General features: G+C 70.5%; 3 protein-coding genes across 3 annotated transcripts in view; 2 read left to right on the top strand and 1 right to left on the bottom strand.

Annotated features, from left to right (window-relative positions):
- The window catches only part of LOC142599056 (tyrosine-protein kinase receptor UFO-like), a 6,957-nt gene extending 2,925 nt beyond the window's left edge, over positions 1–4,032 (bottom strand). Inside the window, exons 1-6 of the mRNA XM_075738611.1 lie at positions 3,823–4,032; positions 2,488–2,686; positions 1,240–1,340; positions 973–1,155; positions 268–348; positions 29–184 (exon numbers count right to left, since the gene is read on the bottom strand). Of these exons, the coding sequence (XP_075594726.1) occupies positions 29–184; positions 268–348; positions 973–1,155; positions 1,240–1,340; positions 2,488–2,686; positions 3,823–3,892 (790 nt within the window). The 5' untranslated portion in view covers positions 3,893–4,032. The remainder of the gene's footprint in view (positions 1–28; positions 185–267; positions 349–972; positions 1,156–1,239; positions 1,341–2,487; positions 2,687–3,822) is intronic.
- Positions 4,033–9,757: 5,725 nt separating this feature from the next.
- Positions 9,758–15,095, top strand: LOC104630855 (cytochrome P450 2G1). The gene is made up of 10 exons (XM_075738587.1): positions 9,758–9,950; positions 10,052–10,214; positions 12,117–12,266; positions 12,353–12,513; positions 12,581–12,757; positions 13,432–13,573; positions 13,673–13,860; positions 14,218–14,359; positions 14,458–14,673; positions 14,749–15,095. The coding sequence occupies exons 1-9, from the start codon at positions 9,774–9,776 to the stop codon at positions 14,637–14,639; spliced, it is 1,482 nt and encodes a 493-aa protein (XP_075594702.1). The 5' UTR covers positions 9,758–9,773; the 3' UTR covers positions 14,640–14,673; positions 14,749–15,095.
- Positions 15,096–16,176: 1,081 nt separating this feature from the next.
- On the top strand, positions 16,177–19,724 carry LOC104634655 (cytochrome P450 2C16-like). The gene is made up of 8 exons (XM_075738598.1): positions 16,177–16,501; positions 17,036–17,348; positions 17,473–17,633; positions 17,762–17,938; positions 18,436–18,577; positions 18,661–18,848; positions 19,211–19,352; positions 19,437–19,724. Exons 1-8 carry the CDS (start codon positions 16,322–16,324, stop codon positions 19,616–19,618), a joined length of 1,485 nt encoding a protein of 494 aa, XP_075594713.1. The 5' UTR covers positions 16,177–16,321; the 3' UTR covers positions 19,619–19,724.
- The last annotated feature ends 148 nt before the right edge of the window (positions 19,725–19,872 follow it).

The raw sequence follows: 19,872 nt of genomic DNA, 5'->3' as shown, positions 1-19,872 counted from the left end.
CCCCCCGTGCTCCTGTGCCCCCCTGTACCCCCATGTCCCCCCAGACCCCCCCGTGCCCCCCCCATACCTGGACGGTGCAGAGGTGCAGGGGGGTCTCCCCGCTGGCCCCCGGCTCCCAGGTCACCTCCAGCCATCGCGGCCCCCCTCCTCACCGCCCCCAGATTTCGGGGGCGCTGGGGTACCACTGGGGGGGGGTACAGGGGTGAGCAGGACCCGGCCCCCCCCTCCCAGGCCCCCCCCCCCCCCCCCCGAGTGCCCCCCACTCACCGGTGACGGTGGCGGTGCGGGAGGTGGCGACGCCGCGGGCGTTATGGGCTTCGCAGGAGAAGGAGCTGCTGCGGTTCAGGCCTGGGGGGGGGGCACGGGGGGGGGGGAGAGAGAGGATTTGGGGGGGTCCCCCTCCTTTGCATGGCCTGAGGGGTGCAGGTGCACCAGGAGGGGGGTGTGCACAAGGAATGTGGGGCACAAGTGGGTGCAGGTGCACGGGGGGGGGTGCAGGTGCACGGGGGGGGTGCAGGTGCACCAGGAAGGGGGGACATGGAGGGGAGGGGGGGCATGGGGAGGGGGGGACACAGGACCCCCAGACCAGGCAGCCCATGGTCCCCGTGGGGTGCAGCCCCCCCCCTCCCCGCGGCCCCCCCCAAGCCCCTGGCCCGGGTCCCGCTCCCAGCGATGGGGGGGGGCTGGGGGGGCTGCCATGACGCCTGGGTCCCCCGAGTGACTCAGAGCGGCGTCACCTCCGGCCACCCGCTGTCCCCCCCCCCCCCTCGGGCTGAGTCACTCGGGACGGGACCGCCCCCCCCCCCCCCTTCCCCGCGTGGCTGGGTGGGACTCGCCGACCCCCCCCGAACCCCCTCAGGCCCCCCGGAGCCCCCCGTCACCCCCAAACCCTGCTTCGTCCTGCCCCCCCCCGCCCCCAGCCCCCCCATTCACCCCAACACCCCCCCCGCTGCCCCCCCCAATCCCTCTCACCGGGGACCAGCAGCGTGGAGGGGGCTCTGGCCAGGGGGTCCTGCAGGGAGTTGAGGGGGGCCCCGTCCCGCAGCCAGAGCAGCCGCACGGGTTCGGGGGGGCCGCGGGCGCCGCAGCTGAGGTTAAAGGGGGTGTCGACCCCCACCTCCAGGTCCTGCGGCTCCTCCGAGAAGAAGGGCAGCCCTGGGAATTGGGGGGGGGGGGTGTCAGGGGGGTGCCGGGGGTCCCAAAGGGTGCCCCCCCCCACCCATGGGTGCTGCCGCTCACCCGCCAACTCCAGGTGAGCCTCGGTGGACAGGAGCTGCTCCCCGCCGGCGCGCGCCCAGCACCGGTAACGCCCCGCGTCCGAGAGCTGCACGGCCGGGATGCTGCGGGGCACCGTGCCGTGAGGCACCGCACGGCACCGCATGGCACCACACGGCACGGCGCAACACGGCACCGCACGGCACAACACGGCACGATGCAACACGACGTGGTGTGGCATGGAACAACACGGCACGGCACAACACGGCACGGCGTGGCACAACACGGCACAGCACGATGCAACACGACGTGGTGTGGCATGGAGCAACACAGCATGGCACAACACGGCACGGCACAACACGGCACGGCACAACACGGCATGGCACGATGCAACACGACGTGGTGTGGCATGGAGCAACACAGCATGGCACAACACGGCACGGCACAACACGGCACGGCGCGGCACAACATGGCACGGCACGATGCAACACGACGTGGTGTGGCATGGAACAACACGGCGCGGCACAACACGGCACGGCACGATGCAAGATGATGTGGCGTGGCATGGAGCAACACGGCACGGCACAACACGGCACGGCGCGGCACAACACAACGTGGTACGGCATGGAGCAACGTGGCACAGGGCAACACGGCACGGAGCAACACAGCTTGGCGTGGCACAGCACGACGCGGCATGGCACGGCATGGTGCAACACGGCACGGCACAGCACGGCGCAACATGGCGCGGGACGACACGGTGCATCATGATGCAACGCAGCACAGCGCAATATGGCACGCCACGGCGCGACACGGCACAGGGCGGCATGGCATGGTGCACCATGGCACGGGGCAACATTGCCCAGGGCAACACGGCATGGTGCAACGCGGCACGGCGCGGTGCAACACGGCATGATGCAACGCTGCATGGCACGGCGCAACATGGCATGGCACGGCACGGCACAACACGGCACGGAACGGTGGAACACAGCACAACACGGTACAACACGGCGTGGGATGGTGGAAAACAGCACAGGGCAACACGGCACGGTGCAACACGAGACGGCGCAACACGGTATGACGCGGCACGGGAGGACACGGCGTGGCGCGACACGGCACAGGAGGACACCGTACGGTGCGACGCGGCACAGGAGGACATGGCATGGTGCGACGCGTCACGGTGCAACACGGCGCGGTGCGACACGGCACAGGAGGACACGGCGCGGTGCGACGCGGTGCCGGCCGTGCCGCCCGGCGTGCGGCGGTGTGGCCCACCTGAGCTGGCTGGTGGCCAGCCAGACGTCCTCGCTGAGCGGCACCTGGGCCTGGTCGCTATCGGCCAACTCCAGCGGGTGCCCGTCCCGCCACCAGCCCATCTCGGGGGGCTCACCGGCCCCCCGCACCCGGCACCGCAGTCGCACCGTCTTGCCCAGCGAGGAGGTGACGTTGGAGGGGTTCTCCAGGAACCACAGGGCTGGCGGGGGGGGGACACGGGGATGACACAGACCTCAGCGGGACACCCCCCCCCCCCCACACACACACACCCCTTGGGACCCCCACAGCCCCCCCCGGGTCCCCCCCCACCCTCTGGGACCCCCCCACTCCCCGGGACACCCATTGCCCTCGGGGATCCCCACTGCCCCTGGGACCCCCCCATCTCCCGGGACCCCCCCAATGCGCGGGACACCCGTTGCCCCCCAGGACCCCCCCACCCTCTGGGACCCCCCCCATTCCCCAGGACACCCATTGCCCTCGGGGATCCCCACTGCCCCTGGGACCCCCCCATCTCCCGGGACCCCCCCCTCCAGGACACCTGTTGCCCCCCAGGACCCCCCCACCCACTGGGACCCCCCCCCATCCCCCAGGACCCCCATTGCCCCCCAGGACCCCCCCACCCACTGGGACACCCCCCCCCCCCCAGGACCCCCATTGCCCCCCAGGACCCCCCCACCCCCCGGGACCCCCACTTTCCCCCCCCCAGACCCCTTGCTGCCCCACAGCCCCCCCGCCCCCCGAGCACCCCCCAAACCATCCCGGACACCTGGGTCCCCCGGGGGCCGCTGCGGGGCGTGGGAAGGGAAGTGGGGGGTCACGGCCCCACCGCGGGGCCCCCCCGCTCCCCCGGGAGCCTCCAGGCATCCCCGGCATCTGCCCCCCGCCCCGGGCCGGGGGGGGGGGGAGGCGGCCGCGGTCACCGCCCCCCCCGGCCATAACCAGCCCCAGATGTCTGGCCGGGACGGCGGGGACGGGCGGTGGCCCCGGGGCGGGGGGGGGTGGACAGCGAGTGTCCCCCCCCTCCCCCGCACCCCCCCTTTTCCCTGCTTGGGGGGGGCCAGGGCCCGTTATGGGGCGGGGGGGTCCGGAGCATCCCCCGGGGAAACTGAGGCACGGCGGGGACCCCCCCCAGGGGCCCCTTCTCCCCCCCGAAAGGACCCTCCCCCGTGCCCCCCCCCCAAAAAAAAAATCCCTCGGAAAGGGGGCGCCCCCCAAACCTGCCTCTCCACCCCCCAAAGCTCCTCTCCCCCCCCCCCCCCCGCAGCCCTCGGGGTGTCCCACGCGTGTCGTGTCTGTGTGTGTCCCCCCCCCCCCCCACGTCCCCCCCCCACTCACCGGACGGGGCCGGTCCCGAGCCCAGGGCGGCGGCCAGCAGCGCCAACAGCACCGGGCAGGGCCCCCCCATCGCCCCGCCGGCACCCCCCGGCACCCCCCGGCACCCCCCGGCACCCACCGGAGGGAGACGGAGCCGCCGGCTGCGCCCCGCCGTGCCGGGACGGGCAGGGGTTAAGGAGGAGGAGGAGGAGGAGGAGGAAGGACGGGGATGGCGGAGGAGGAGGAAAGTTTTTGCCGGGACGGACCGACCGCGCCCGGGGGGGATGGGGGGGGCGGAGGGGTGGAGCGGGGGGATGGAGAGGGGAGGGGGGGACCCCGAGATGGGACCGGGGGGGGGACCCCGAGATGGGACCGGGGGGGGGGACCCCGAGATGGGGGGATGGAGGGGGGGGGACCCCGAGATGGGAACGGGGGGATGGAGAGGGGAGGGGGGGACCCCGAGATGGGAGCGGGGGGATGGAGAGGGACCGGGGGGGGACCCCGAAATGGGACCGGGGGGATGGAGAGGGGAGGGGGGACCCCGAGATGGGAGCGGGGGGGGGGGACCCCGAGATGGGACCGGGGGGATGGAGAGGGGAGGGGGGACCCCGAGATGGGGGGATGGAGGGGGGGGGACCCCGAGATGGGAGCGGGGGATGGAGAGGGGAGGGGGGGGGACCCCGAGATGGGAGCGGGGGGATGGAGAGGGACCGGGGGGGGACCCCGAAATGGGACCGGGGGGGACCCCGAAATGGGAACGGGGGGATGGAGAGGGGAGGGGGGGACCCCGAGATGGGAGCGGGGGGATGGAGAGGGGAGGGGGGGACCCCGAGATGGGAGCGGGGAGGGAACCCCGAGATGGGAGCGGGGGGATGGAGAGGGGAGGGGGGGACCCCGAGATGGGACCGGGGGGGGGACCCCGAGATGGGACCGGGGGGGGGACCCCGAGATGGGGGGATGGAGGGGGGGGGACCCCGAGATGGGAACGGGGGGATGGAGAGGGGAGGGGGGGACCCCGAGATGGGAGCGGGGGGATGGAGAGGGACCGGGGGGGGACCCCGAAATGGGACCGGGGGGATGGAGAGGGGAGGGGGGGACCCCGAGATGGGAGCGGGGGGGGGGACCCCGAGATGGGACCGGGGGGATGGAGAGGGGAGGGGGGACCCCGAGATGGGGGGATGGAGGGGGGGGGGACCCCGAGATGGGAGCGGGGGATGGAGAGGGGAGGGGGGGGGACCCCGAGATGGGAGCGGGGGGATGGAGAGGGACCGGGGGGGGACCCCGAAATGGGACCGGGGGGGACCCCGAAATGGGAACGGGGGGATGGAGAGGGGAGGGGGGGGACCCCGAGATGGGAGCGGGGGGATGGAGAGGGGAGGGGGGGACCCCGAGATGGGAGCGGGGGGATGGAGAGGGGAGGGGGGGACCCCGAGATGGGACCGGGGGGGGACCCCGAAATGGGACCGGGGGGGGGGGACCCCGAAATGAGACCGGGGGGGACCCCGAGATGGGAGCAGGGGGATGGAGAGGGAGCGGGGGGAACCGGACCAGGACTGGGGGAACCCCGAAACGGGACCGCAGGAACCCTAAAGTGGGAGCGGGGGGGATGGAACGGGACTGGGGGACCCCGAAACAGGGAGGGATGGAGTGGGGGGACCCCAAACAGGGACCGGGGGGCTGAGTTGGGACCGGGGGACCCCGAACAAGGCCTGGGGGGGGATGGAGCGGGATCGGGGGGACCCGAACGGGGAGGGATGGAGTGGGGGGGGACCCCGAACCGGGACTGGGGGGGGATTGGACCTGGACCCCCGAAACAGGGAGGGATGGGGTGGGGGGGCCTCAAGCTGGGACCGGGGGGACCCCAAACAGGGACTTGGGGGGCTGAACCGGGATCCAACGGGGGTGGGATGGAGTGAGGGGACCTCAAAGTGGGACCGGGGGGGACCCCAAATCAGATGTGGGACGGGGGGGGGACACACGACACTCAGGCAAGACTCGGGGTCCCCCAACCTTGGGGTGTGACACCCCCCCCCCCCACCCAGGGCCGGTGGTGTCTGGCCCCCCGCAAGGGCCTGAGAGAGGAACCGGGGTGCGGTGGGGGGGGTGACACCCCAACATCGAGGCCGGGGCGCTTCCTCCTCCCCGTCTCATACCGAAAGGGGAAGGGGCCGGAGCAGCGGCCCCCCCCGCCCACCGGGACTTTCTGCCCGGTTATTTTTACCCCCAGCTCCAGTTCCTGCTCCCCCCACCCTGCCCGGGGGGACCCAGCACCCTGGGGGACCCCCCCACCCCCCCCCGCCCCCCCCCGCCAATGGGGACCCCCCCCCCCGGGGACCCCTGCGACCGTGGGGACACTTGTCCTGGGTGTGAGGAGTTTGCACGAGCTCAGCCCCCCCCAACATGGGGAGGGGGATCCTGGGGTCCCCCCCGAGGTCCCTGTAATGTCCCACTGATGCCCACGTGCGACACCAACGTGCCCCGTGCGAGGCTACTGTGCCCCGTGCGAGGCTCACGCGCCCTGTGCAAGGCTACTGTGCCCCGTACGAGGCTTGTGCAGCCCGTGCAACACCAACATGCCCCGTGCAACGCCCACACACCCTGTGCAAGGCTACTGTGTCCCGTGCGAGGCTTGCACCGCCCGTGCGACACCCACACACCCTGTGCGACACCAACACGCCCCGTGCGAGGCTTGCGTGCCCTGCGCGACGCCGACGTGCCCTGCACGAGGCTAACGCACCTCGCGCAAGGCTTGCACGCCCCGTGCCGCGCCAGCACTCCCCGTGCGACACCGACAGGCCCCGTGCGACACCACTGGGCCTCGTGCGACGCCACCGGCCTCGTGCGAGGCTGCGGCACCGGGGCTCACGCCAGCGTCGGCGCATTCCTGGTGCTTCCGCGCCGGAGGAATTTCCTGCCGCCCCCGAGTTGCTGCTTTGAGCTGGGGACACCACGGGGCCCCCCCACCTGGGGTGCAGGTCCCGGTTTGCACCCCCCCAGCACCCAGTTTGAACCCCCCAGCACCCAGTTTGAACCCCTCAGCACCCAGTTTGCACCCCCAGCACCCAGTTTGAACCCCCCAGCACCCAGTCTGAACCCCCAGCACCCAGCTGCACCCCCAGCACCCAGTTTTCACCCCCAGCACCCAGCTGCACCCCCAGGACCCAGTCTGAACCCCCCAGCACCCAGTTTGACCCCCCCAGCACCCAGTTTGAACCCCCCAGCACCCAGCTGCACCCCCAGCACCCAGTTTGAACCCCCCAGCACCCAGTCTGAACCCCCCAGCACCCAGTTTGAACCCCCAGCACCCAGTTGCACCCCCCCAGCACCCAGTTTGTACCCCCAGCACCCAGTTTGAACCCCCAGCACCCAGCTGCACCCCCCCAGCACCCAGTTTGAACCCCTCAGCACCCAGTTTGCACCCCCAGCACCCAGTCTGAACCCCCAGCACCCAGCTGCACCCCCCCAGCACCCAGTTTGAACCCAGCAGCACCCAGTTTGTACCCCCAGCACCCAGTTTGCACCCCCAGCACCCAGTCTGAACCCCCAGCACCCAGCTGCACCCCCCCAGCACCCAGTTTTCACCCCCCAGCACCCAGCTGCACCCCCAGCACCCAGTTTTCACCCCCCAGCACCCAGCTGCACCCCCCAGCACCCAGTTTTTACCCCCCAGCACCCAGCTGCACCCCCCCAGCACCCAGCTGCACCCCCAGCACCCAGTCTGAACCCCCCAGCACCCAGTTTGAACCCCCCAGCACCCAGTTTTTACCCCCTAGGACCCAGCTGCACCCCCAGCACCCAGCTGCACCCCCCCAGCACCCAGTTTTCACCCCCAGCACCCAGCTGCACCCCTCCAGTGGGGACCCGGGGTGGGGACGTGGGGCTGGGACGGGGACAGTGACGCAGCGATGGGTGCGGACCCGGGGAGGGGACAGGGACAATGTTGGGGACCCCGGGGTGGGGACCCCAGGGTGGGGACCCGGGGTGGGGACAGGGCGGACCCGCAGGCTGAGTCAGGGTGTCCGTCCGTGTCGTGTCCCCCCCCCGCCACCCCAGGACTGGGGGGTCCCGGAGCCCCCCAGGGTGTCCCCCACCCACCCCGCCACTGGCGTTACGTCACTGTCCCCCCCCGGCCCCCGCCGCTGGGAACTGGCCGCGCTCCCGGTGACGCCGCGGGCCCCGGGCCAGCGGGGCCGCCTTTGGGGGCAGCCGTCCTCCCCCCGCCACCGCGGTCACCCGGGACCGGGACGCCAGGGTGCGCCGGGGGTTTGGGGTGCACGAGGTCTGCACCCCCCCTCTGCACCCCCCCGAGCACCCCCCTGCACCCCACACCCCCCCCCAGCACCTTCCCTACCCCGGGGCGTCCCCCCGCACCCACCCCCCCGCAACCCCGTGGATCCGTGGGGTGCCGCGGGGTGCCGTGGGGGTCCCCGGGCGCCCATCCGGCAGCGGTTCTGGCCGGGCGCGGCGCCGGGCAGCGGTGACGGCAGCTTTGGCACGGCACGGGCTGACATCAGGCCGCCGGCGCGCGCCAGCCCAGCTGCAGCCAGGCCGAGCGGGGCCGCGTGTCCCCGCAGCCCTCCGGTGCGGCCTGGCCAGACCGCCGTGCCGTGCCGTGCCGTGATATCCCACATCGTGCCGTGCCGTGCCGTGATAGCCCGCACCGTGCCACGCCATGCTGTGCCGTGTTAAGCCATGCTGTGCCGTGCCACACTGCACCATGCCGTGCCATGCCGTGCCATGCTTTGCTGCACCATGCCATGCTATGCCATGCCGTGCCATGCCGTGCCGTGCCGCGAGCCGGCTGGGCAGCACTGAGCTGTTCCTGGCCGGGGGGGGGTCACCGGATCCTGCCCCTGTGTCCCCTCCCTGGGGCCGATCCTGTCCCCTCCGGGCTCTGCGGCCAGGGCTGTGCCCCCCGTGCACGAGGGCACGAGGATGTGCACGAGGGTACGGGGACGTGCAGCGGGGAGATGGGGCTGTGCATGAGAGCACAGGGACGTGCAGCAGGGACACGCACGAGGGCACGGGGACATGCATGAGGGCACAGGGACACGCACGAGGGCACGGGGACACGCACGAGGGCACGGGGACATGCACGAGGGCACGAGGCCGTGCATGTGCGGGCTGGGTGCCCCGTGCCGGTACCGGCAGCGTTTGCACACCGGGCGCTGCCGCAGCATTGTCACTGCCTGGTCCACGTGCGAGGGCCGGGCCGGTTGTGCAACACTCGCTGGCGGTGGCCGATTCCCAGGGGGGTCGGTGCCGCAGCAGCCCCTTCACCGCGACTCCGGCTGTTGGGTGACCGGCGGTGCCGCCCCACGGCGCCCACCCTCCTCCTCCTCACGGCCCACCCGCCAGACGGGTTTGGGGGGGCTGCGGGGGGGGGGGGGGCACGGGGCTGCCTGGCACCGGGGTACCCCCCGGCGAGCACCCCCACGTGCAAGGTGGGCACAAGGGCACGGGGACATGCACAGGGACATGCACCAGTGGCACAGGGACGTGCACGGGGACATGCACTAGGGCACAGGGACGTGCACCGGGGCTTGGGGACGTGCACGGGGGCACAGGGACATGCACGGAGCCATGCACTAGTGGCACGGGGCCGTGCACCAGGACACGGGGACGTGCACTAGGGTTTGGGGACATGCACAGGGACATGCACTAGTGTCATGGGGCCGCGCACCAGGGCTTGGGGACATACACGGGGCCATGCACTAGTGTCATGGGGACATGCACCAGGGCTTGGGGCCGTGCACCAGGGCTTAGGGATGTGCACGGGGCCGTGCACCAGGGCACGGGGCCACGTGGCCACGCACGGGGCCACACCGGGGCCGGTGGCCGTGCCAGGGCGTGCCGCGGTGCAGGCGGGGAGCGCGGCCGCTTGTGCAACCCTGGGGGGGGCCGTGGCACATAAAGAGCTGCGGGCGCAGGAGGCCCCCGGGGCACGGCGGGGGGGGGTGGGCGCAGCCGCCATGGAACCCAGCGGCACCTTCGTCCCGCTCCTGGCCTTCCTCGCCCTCCTCCTCCTCTTCCTCGCTTTACGGGGGCGGCGGCAGGCGGGTCGTTTGCCCCCCGGCCCCCCGGCTTTGCCCATCCTGGGCAACCTGCTGCAGATCTCCCCCTCCCGCACCCTCCAGTCCCTGCTGAAGGTGAGGGGGGGTCTGGGGGGGTGCGGGGGGGGGGTGGGTGCAAGGGGACCCCCCCCCCATCACCCATTTCTGTGTCCGTGTCCCCCCCCCCCCCCCCCCAGCTGAGCCAGACCTACGGCCCCGTCTTCACCGTGTACCTGGGGACGCGGCGCGTGGTGGTGCTGCGGGGGCACGCGGCGGTGCGGGAGGCGTTGGTGGAGAACGCCGACGCCTTCGCCGGACGCGGGCGCATGCCGACGGTGGAGAAGACTTTCCAGGGTCACGGTGAGGCGGGGGGGGGGGGGGGGTGGCACCCCACATGTGGGTGCTGAGCGGATGGGTGCTGGCACCCACCCACATCCCCCCACATTGGGTCTCCCCTCCACTGGGTGCCCCCCCCTGCCATGGGGTGCCCCCTCCCCACTGGGTGCTCCCCACACTGGGTGCCCCCCCCCCACTGGGTGCCCCCCCACACTGGGTGCCCCCCCCTGCCATGGGGTGCCCCCTCCCCACTGGGTGCCCCCCCCACACTGGGTGCCCCCCCCCGCCATGGGGTGCCCCCCTCACTGGGTGCCTCCTCCCTCCTTGGTGCCCCCCACACACTGGGTGCCCCCCCAGTGGGTGCCCCCCCACCATGGGGTGCCCTTTCCCTCCTGGGTGCCCCCCCCCCACTGGGTTCCCCTACACTGGGTGCCCCCCCAATGGGTGCCCCCCCACCATAGGGTGCCCCTTCCATCCTGGGTGCCCCCCCCACACTGGGTCCCCCCCCGGGTGTCCCCCTCCACCGGGTGCCCCCCCAGTGGGTGCCCCCCCCACCATGGGGTGCCCCTTCCCTCCTGGGTGCCCCCCTCCACTGGGTGCCCCCCCCACCTGGGTGCCCCCCCCCACTGGTTGCCCCCCCCTCCTGGGTGCCCCCCCGGGTGCCCCCCCCACACTGGGTGCCCCCCCACACTGGGTGCCCCCCCAATGGGTGCCCCCCCCGGATGCCCCCTCCACTGGGTCCCCCCCCACACTGGTTGCCCCCCCCCACTGGGTGCCCCCCCTCCTGGGTCCCCCCCCGGGTGCCCCCCCACACTGAGTGCCCCCCCACACTGGATGCCCCCCCACTGGGTTCCCCTACACTGGGTGCCCCCCCAATGGGTGCCCCTCCACCATAGGGTGCCCCTTCCATCCTGGGTGCCCCCCCCACACTGGGTCCCCCCCCCGGGTGTCCCCCTCCACCGGGTGCCCCCCCAGTGGGTGCCCCCCCACCATGGGGTGCCCCTTCCCTCCTGGGTGCCCCCCTCCACTGGGTGCCCCCCCCACCGGGGTGCCCCCCCACACTGGTTGCCCCCCCTCCTGGGTGCCCCCCCGGGTGCCCCCCCCACACTGAGTGCCCCCCCACACTGGGTGCCCCCCCAATGGGTGCCCCCCCGGATGCCCCCTCCACTGGGTCCCCCCCCCACGCTGGTTGCCCCCCCCCACTGGGTGCCCCCCCTCCTGGGTCCCCCCCCGGGTGCCCCCCCACACTGAGTGCCCCCCCACACTGGATGCCCCCCCACTGGGTTCCCCTACACTGGGTGCCCCCCCAATGGGTGCCCCTCCACCATAGGGTGCCCCTTCCATCCTGGGTGCCCCCCCCACACTGGGTCCCCCCCCGGGTGTCCCCCTCCACCGGGTGCCCCCCCAGTGGGTGCCCCCCCACCATGGGGTGCCCCTTCCCTCCTGGGTGCCCCCCTCCACTGGGTGCCCCCCCCACCTGGGTGCCCCCCCACACTGGTTGCCCCCCCTCCTGGGTGCCCCCCCGGGTGCCCCCCCCACACTGAGTGCCCCCCCACACTGGGTGCCCCCCCAATGGGTGCCCCCCCGGATGCCCCCTCCACTGGGTCCCCCCTCTACTGGGTCCCCCCCCACACTGAGTGCCCCCCCACACTGGGTGCCCCCCCTCCTGGGTCCCCCCCCGGGTGCCCCCCCACACTGAGTGCCCCCCCACACTGGATGCCCCCCCGCTGGGTCCCCCCCCCACTGGGTGCCCCCCCGGGTGCCCCCCCACACTGAGTGCCCCCCCCCACTGGGTGCCCCCCCCACACTGGGTGCCCCCCCCGCTGGGTCCCCCCCTGGATGCCCCCCTCCACCGGGTGCCCCCCCCCAGTGGGTGCCCCCCCTCCCCGCAGAGCGTTCACCCCCCCCGTGTCCCCCCCCCCCCAGGGGTGGTGTTCTCCAACGGGGAGCGCTGGCGCCAGCTGCGCCGCTTCTCCCTGACGGTGCTGCGGGATTTCGGGATGGGGCGGAAAAGCATCGAGGGCCGGATCCAGGAGGAAGCGCAGATCCTGCTGCGGGAGCTGCGCAGCACCCAAGGTGGGTCCGAGGAGGGGGGGGTGTCAGGGTGGGGGTAGCTTTCCTGGGTGCTCAGACCCCTCACCCCACCCCGACACCCCTCCCAGAAAACCCCTTCGACCCCACGTACCTGCTGAGCTGCGCCGTCTCCAACATCATCTGCTCCATCGTTTTCGGGAATCGTTTCGATTATCGGGACGAGGAATTCCTGGAGCTGCTCCAGATGATGAACGAGAGTTTTCGGGAGCTCAGCACCCCTTGGTCGCAGGTGGGTGCCGGGAGGGTAGGGTGGGGTAGGGGGGGGTCCGACGCCGGCGTTGACCCTTCTCCCGTAGTTTTACGAGATGGGTGAGACCTTCCTGAAGCACCTCCCGGGCCCCCACACCAAGATCCCGCGACTGCTGGCGAGGATGAGGAGCTTCATCGCCCGTCGGGTGCGGAAAAACGCCGAGACGCTGGAGCCGGGGCTCCCGCGGGACTTTATCGACTGCTTCCTGCTCCAGATGGAGAAGGTGAGGGGGGGTCCTGCACCCTGGGGTGCTCCTGGGCACCCCGGGGCTGAGCCCGGGCACCCAGGGGTGCTCCCGTGCACCCAGCTTACTTGTGCACCCAGGGGTGCTCCCATGCACCCAGCTCCCTTGCACACCCTGGGGTGCTCCCGTGCACCCAGCTTACTTGTGCACCCAGGGGTGCTCCCACGCACCCAGCTCCCTTGCACACCATGGGGTGTTCCCACGCACCCAGCTCCCTTGCACACCATGGGGTGTTCCCACGCACCCAGCTCCGTTGCACACCCAGGGGTGCTCCCACACACCCAGCTCCCTTGCACGCCCAGGGGTGCTCCCACGCACCCAACTCCCTTGCACACCATGGGGTGTTCCCACGCACCCAGCTCCCTTGCACACCATGGGGTGTTCCCACGCACCCAGCTCCGTTGCACACCCAGGGGTGCTCCCACACACCCAGCTCCCTTGCACGCCCAGGGGTGCTCCCGTGCACCCAGCTTGGTTGTGCACACCCTGGGGTGCTCCCGTGCACTCTGGGATGATCACGTGCACCCAGCTCCCTTGCACACCCAGGGGTGCTCCCGTGCACCCAGCTCCCTTGCACGCCCATGGCTGCTCTCCCCCGTGCTCCCGCACTCTCCGGCTCCCTTGCGCACGCCGCGCACGTCCCCCGTCCCCAGGAGAAGGACAACCCCTCCTCGGAATTCAACACGGAGAACCTGGAGCTGACCACCCTCAACCTCTTCTTCGCCGGGACGGAGACCGTCAGCTCCACCCTGAGATACGGTTTCCTCATGCTGATGAAACACCCGGACGTGCAAGGTAAGTGTGGCGAGATGTGCACGCACGCCCACCCACGGGGACCCCCACGCGCTCCGTGGTGTCACTGAACGGGATCCCCGGCCCCGGCCGGGGCCGCAGAGAAGGTCTACGAGGAGATCGAGCGGGTGATCGGCCGCGATCGTGCACCCAACATCGAGGACCGGAGCCGGATGCCGTACACGGACGCCGTCATCCACGAGATCCAGCGTTACAGTGACCTCATCCCCATGAACGTGCCCCACACCGTCACCCGTGACGTCCTCTTCCGTGGCTACCTCATCCCCAAGGTGCCGGCACGGGGACGGTGCCGTTTCCGTGTCCTCCCCGCGGGAAAACGCGAGCACGAGAGGAAGCGCGCCGCTCCGTGCACGCCGCTCCTTGCACGCCGCTCCGTGCACGCTGCTCCTTGCACGCTGCCTCGTGCACGCTGCCCTGTGTGTGTGCTGCTCCGTTCACCCCGCCCCACGCGTGCTGCTGCACGCGCACCTCCTTGTGCACGCTGCCCCACGCACATTTGCTAAGCGCACGCTTGCCCACGCACCCTGCTCCATGCACGCTCCCCCGTGCACGCTGCCCCACGCACGCTGGCCATGGAGGTCCGTGCCCCCCGCCGTGCCGCTGACCCCCCTCCCGTGCCCCCCCAGGACACCGACGTGTACCCCCTGCTCAGCTCCGTCCTGCACGACCCCTCCGTCTTCAAACACCCCGACACCTTCGACCCCTCCAATTTCCTGGACGAGAACGGACGCTTCAAGAAGAACGAAGCCTTCGTCCCCTTCTCCTCCGGTACCGCCGGCGACGGAGAGGGGGGGCCCCTGGACCCCGGGGGGGTCCCGCAATCCCCCCCCCCCCACACTTAACGCCCCCCCTTTTTGTGCTTGCAGGGAAGCGGGTGTGCCTGGGAGAGGCCTTGGCGAGGATGGAGCTCTTCCTCTTCCTCACCACCATCCTGCAGAGCCTTCGCCTCCAGCCCCTGGTGCCGCCGGCGCAGCTGCCCACCGCCCCGCTGGAGAGCGGATTCGCCAACATCCCCCCCGTCTACCAGCTCCGCATGGTGGCCCGCTGAGCCCCCCCACAGCCCCAGCACCGGGACCCCCCCAGCACCAGGACCCCCCCAGCACCAGGACCCCCCATCCTGGCTCTGGGACCCCCCCCCAGCACCAGGACCCCCCCAGCACTGGGACCCCCCATCCTGGCACTGGGACCCCCCAGCACCGGGACCCCCCCCAGCACTGGGACCCCCCATCCTGGCACCAGGACCCTCCCCACCACCGGGACCCCCCATCCTGGCACTGGGACCCCCCAGCACCGGGACCCCCCCCAGCACCAGGACCCCCCATCCTGGCACCGGGACCCTCCCCAGCACCAGGACCCCCCATCCTGGCACCAGGACCCTCCCCAGCACCGGGACCCCCCATCCTGGCTCTGGGACACCCCCCCAGCACCAGGACCCCCATCCTGGCACCGGGACCCCCCACCCCAGTGTGGGCACTGGCTCTATAAAGTCCCCGGTGAACTCAAAGCGGTTGCGGTGTCGCCTGCGCGGTGTGGGGGGGTGGGAGGTTCTGGGACCCCGAGTATCATCTTGGGGGGGACACAGGGTGTGAGGGGATGGGACCCCAGTACGGCACCTGCGTCCCCCATACCCCATCGGCGTGCAGAGCCGTGCAAAGCCCCGAGCTGAGTGTGCAGGGCGTGCCAAGTGTGCAAAGCCGTGCAAATCCCCGAGCCAAGCCCAAGACCCAAAGGGCCAGATCTGAGCACCGAGGCCGTGCAGAGGGCTTGCCAGACCTTCCTCCTCCTCCTCCTCCTCCTCCTCCTTGGCTCCATCTCAGCTTTGGGACCGAGGGCTCGGGGGCTCCCCCAAAGGCTCAGGGCCCCCCCAAAGGCTCAGGGCTCCCCCCAAAGCCTCAGCCCCCCCAAAGCCTCAGGCCCCCCCAAAGCCTCAGCCCCCCCAAAGCCTCAGGGGCCCCCCAAAGGCTCAGGGCCCCCCAAAGCCTCAGCCCCCCCAAAGCCTCAGGGGCCCCCCAAAGGCTCAGGGCTCCCTCAAAGGCTCAGGCCCCCCCCAAAGGCTCAGGGCTCCCCCAAAGCCTCAGCCCCCCCAAAGCCTCAGCCCCCCCAAAGGCTCAGGGCTCCCTCAAAGGCTCAGGGCCCCCCCCAAAGCCTCAGCCCCCCCAAAGGCTCAGGGGCCCCCCAAAGGCTCAGCCCCCCCAAAGGCTCAGGGCCCCCCAAAGCCTCAGCCCCCCCAAAGCCTCAGGGCTCCCCCAAAGGCTCAGGGCCCCCCAAAGCCTCAGCCCCCCCAAAGGCTCAGCCCCCCCCCCCCAGCTATGGCTGCAGCCTGCGGGTCCAAGGGCTGCGGGATCCCGGGTGCTCCGGCCAGAGCCGGCAGAAATTCCCGGCGGCTGCCAAGGGCACCGCGAAGGGACGGGGTTTGCACCAAGGGGACGGGGTTTGCAGCGAGGGGACGGGGGTTGCACCAAGGGGACGGGGTTTGGGGACGGGCTTTGCAGGCGAAGGGGCAGCTCAGGGTGCTCAGCGTACTCAGCGCCGCTGGCACCCACGGCGGCGCGGTGAGGGCAGGGTCCCATTTTTTGCCCAGCTCCCTGATGCGCGCCGCGAGCAGGTCGCCTTCCCAGCAACGTCCTCAAGGTCATCGATCGCCCGGTGGCCCTGGTTGTGCCGCCACAACATCCCCGCTGCCGGCAGACTTTGCTCCCCGCCGCCGAGCCGAGCCCAGCGCCAGCAGCCATGGAACCGGTGGGCACCGTCACCATCCTCCTCCTCCTCGTCCTGGTGGTCGCCACCCTCATTGCCCAGTGGCAAAAGGAACGACGGAACCAAAATTACCCGCCGGGGCCGCCGGCGCTGCCGGTCATCGGGAACCTGCTGCAGGTCAGGGCTGCCGACACCTGCAAGACCTTCCACAAGGTGAGCGGGGGGGGGGGGTGAGACCCCCGGGGTGCTGATGCCAAAATCCCCGGGGTGGTGATGCCAAGACCCCCAGGGTGTTGATGCCAAAATCCCCGGGTGCTGATGCCAAGACCCCTGGGGTGCCGATGCCGAACACCCTGGGGTGCTGATGCTGAGACCCCCCAGGATGCCAGTGCCAAAATCCCTGGGGTACCGATGCCAAAATCCCCGTGGTGTTGATGCCAAGACCCTCAGGGTGCCGATGCCAAAATCCCCAGGGTGCCGACGCCAAAATCCCCGGGGTGGTGATGCCGAGACCCCCAGGGTGCCGATGCCAAGACCCCCAGGGTGCCGATGCCAAAATCCCCGGGGTGGTGATGCCGAGACCCCTGGGGTGCCGATGCCGAACACCCTGGGGTGCCGATGCTGAGACCCCCCAGGGTGCCAGTGCCAAAATCCCTGGGGTGCCGATGCCAAAATCCCTGGTGTGCCGATGCCGAGACCGCCGGGGTGCCACGACCCACACCGAGGGGGTGTCTCTTTGTGCCGCAGCTGAGCGAGAAATACGGCCCCATCTTCTCCCTGCGCTTCGGCTCGGAGCGGGTGGTGGTCGTCTTCGGCTACAAGTTGATACGAGAGGTGCTGGTGAACCGCGGGGATGAATTCACCGACCGGGGTCGGTTCCCGTTGTCGGACAAAGACAGTAAAGAACTCGGCATTTTCATGAGCAACGGGGAGATGTGGGTGCAGACCCGGCGCTTCACCCTCACCGCGCTGCGGGATTTCGGCATGGGCAAGAGGACTGTGGAGGAGCAGGTCCAGGAGGAGACCGGGATGCTGCTGCGGGAGCTGGCGCGGACCGAAGGTGGGCGGCGAGACCGCGGCGAGACCGCGGCGGGACCGGGAGGTGGGTGGGTGGGTGTGTGTGTGTGTGGTCTAACCATGCCGTCATCACCGTGTCATCGTCGTGTCGTCCCCCCCTGCCGCAGGGCAGCCCTTCGACCCCGCCGCGCTGCTCAGCGCAGCCGTGGGCAACGCCATTTGCCGCATCCTCTTTGGCGAGCGCTTCAGCTACGACGACGAGGAGTACCGCCAAGTCCTCAAGCGCCTCACCGAAAATTTCCGCCTGGAAAGCTCCATCGCCGGGCAGGTGAGGGGTTGGGGGTTTTTTTTTGGGGGGGGGGTGGGTTTTGTTGGGGGGGGGACCATCTCTGCCCCTGGCCTCACCGGCACCACGCCGCCTCACCGGCGTCGCGCCGTTTGGTTTTCTCCCGGCAGCTCTACAACTTCCTCCCCAGCCTGATGGAGCTTTTGCCCGGCCCCCACAAAACCTATTTCCAGAACAATTCCTTCATGCACGAATTCCTGGCCAGGAAGGTGGCGGAGCACGAGGCCACCTTGGATTCGGCGTCGCCCCGGGATTTTGTGGACGTTTTCCTCCATAGGATGGAGCAGGTGGGGGCGGCGGGGGCCCGAGTGTCGTTTGGGGGGGGGGGGGCACAACCCTGAGCATCATTTTGTGGGGGGCACAACCCTAAGCATCATCTTGGGGGGGGACGGACACAGACAACCCCGAGCGTTGTTTTTTGGGGGGGCACACAACCCCGAACATCACTTGGCGGGGGGGTACAACCCCCAGCGTCATCGTAGGGGGGAGACAGACAACCCTGAGCATCATCTTGGGGGGGGGACACAGACAACCCTGAGCATCATCTTGGGGGGGGGACACAGACAACCCTGAGCATCATCTTGGGGGGGGGACACAGACAACCCTGAGCATCATCTTGGGGGCACACGGGGGACAAAGGGACGGGACCTTGAGCATCATCATGGGGGGCCACAAGGTGACCCGGGATTTCACAGCCCCCTCCCCAAATTTTGTGGACGCCTTTGCCGGATGCACCCCAACTCCCCCCCCCCCTTTTTTTTTGCCCCCCCCCCCCCAAATCCAGGAGAAGGGGAACCCCAGGACGGCTTTCACGCGGGACAACATGTACGTGACGGTGTTTGACATGTTCGTGGCCGGGACGGAGACCACCAGCATCACCCTCCGCTACTGCCTGATGCTGCTGCTGGAGCACCCCGAGGTGGCAGGTGGGAGGCGGCGATGGGTGCCGGGTGTCCCACCACCCCTCTCCACACCCCCCCCCAGTTTCCAACCCCGTTTCCCACCCCAGGGAAGGTGCAGGAGGAAATCGAGCGGGTGATCGGGTCGGAGCGGACCCCCGCGCTGCGGGATCGGGGGGCCATGCCCTACACCGACGCCGTCCTCCACGAAGCGCAGCGGTTCCTCGATCTCGTCCCTCTCGGTTTTATCCGGACGGTGAAACGCGACACGGAACTCGGCGGCTTCACCATCCCCAAGGTACCGCTCGTTAGGGCGAGGTTAATTAATGAATCGGTTACCGGATCGTTAATTGCACGACGCTCCGCCAACGCTGCGGATTGGAAAGCGTTAACCGCATTCCTTCGTTGCGGCTATTAACCGATCGATGATCGCCGGCACCGCGCGCTTAATCATTGACTGTTAATTGCACAACGGGCTCATCGATCGCTCGTTAATCGTTGATTAGCTGTCGCCTGGCCCTGTTTTTCCATTAGCGACGGTTAATTCTTGATTAGCAATGGGTAATTCTTGCTTACGCCCCCCCCGCCTCGGGGAAGGGTTTGGGGCTTTGGGGGGGGGTCACCCCCAGTTTCCCCCCTCTCTCTCTTCCCCCCCCCCAGGGCTGCACCATCTACCCCATCCTGAGCTCGGTCCTACACGACCCCCGGTACTTCAAAAACCCCGAAGCCTTCGACCCCCGTCATTTTCTGGATGAAAAAGGGGGGTTCAGGAAGAGCGAAGCCTTCATACCCTTCTCCGCAGGTGGGTACCGACACAAGACCCCCCCCCTCCACCTCATGCGACAGGGGGACCCCCCCAAAGTGACCCCTCTTTTCTCCCCCATAGGAAAACGCATGTGTTTGGGGGAGAGCCTGGCGCGGGCTCAACTCTTCCTCTTCCTCACCGCCATCCTGCAACGCTTCCAGCTCCGTCACCCCCCCGGCCGCCCCCGCCTCGACCTGCGCCCCGACGTCAGCGGCATCACCAACATCCCCCGTCCCTGCGAGCTCTGCTTCTGCCCCCGCTGACGCCCCCCCCCTGTGGCAGAGACACCCCCCACCCCCTGTATTTGTGTGTGTCCCCCCCATTTTAAGGTGTCTTGCCCCCAAATAATAAAGATTTTCAGGCAGGTGCCCCCCAGAGCCGCTCCATCACCCCCCCCCTTAACTCGCCAGGGGAGAGAAGGTCTAACGAAAGGGTGGTGGGTCGAGAGAAGGATGGGGGGAGGTCGCGTGCTATCGTCACGGGCAAAACAGACCCAACTTAGAGAAAAATTCGTCCA

Source organism: Balearica regulorum, chromosome 34 (genome assembly GCF_011004875.1).
Source record: "Balearica regulorum gibbericeps isolate bBalReg1 chromosome 34, bBalReg1.pri, whole genome shotgun sequence".
Classification (NCBI taxonomy): Eukaryota; Metazoa; Chordata; class Aves; order Gruiformes; family Gruidae; genus Balearica; species Balearica regulorum.
Note: the sequence above shows the minus strand (reverse complement) of the source record. Positions and strands in the feature narration are given on the sequence as shown.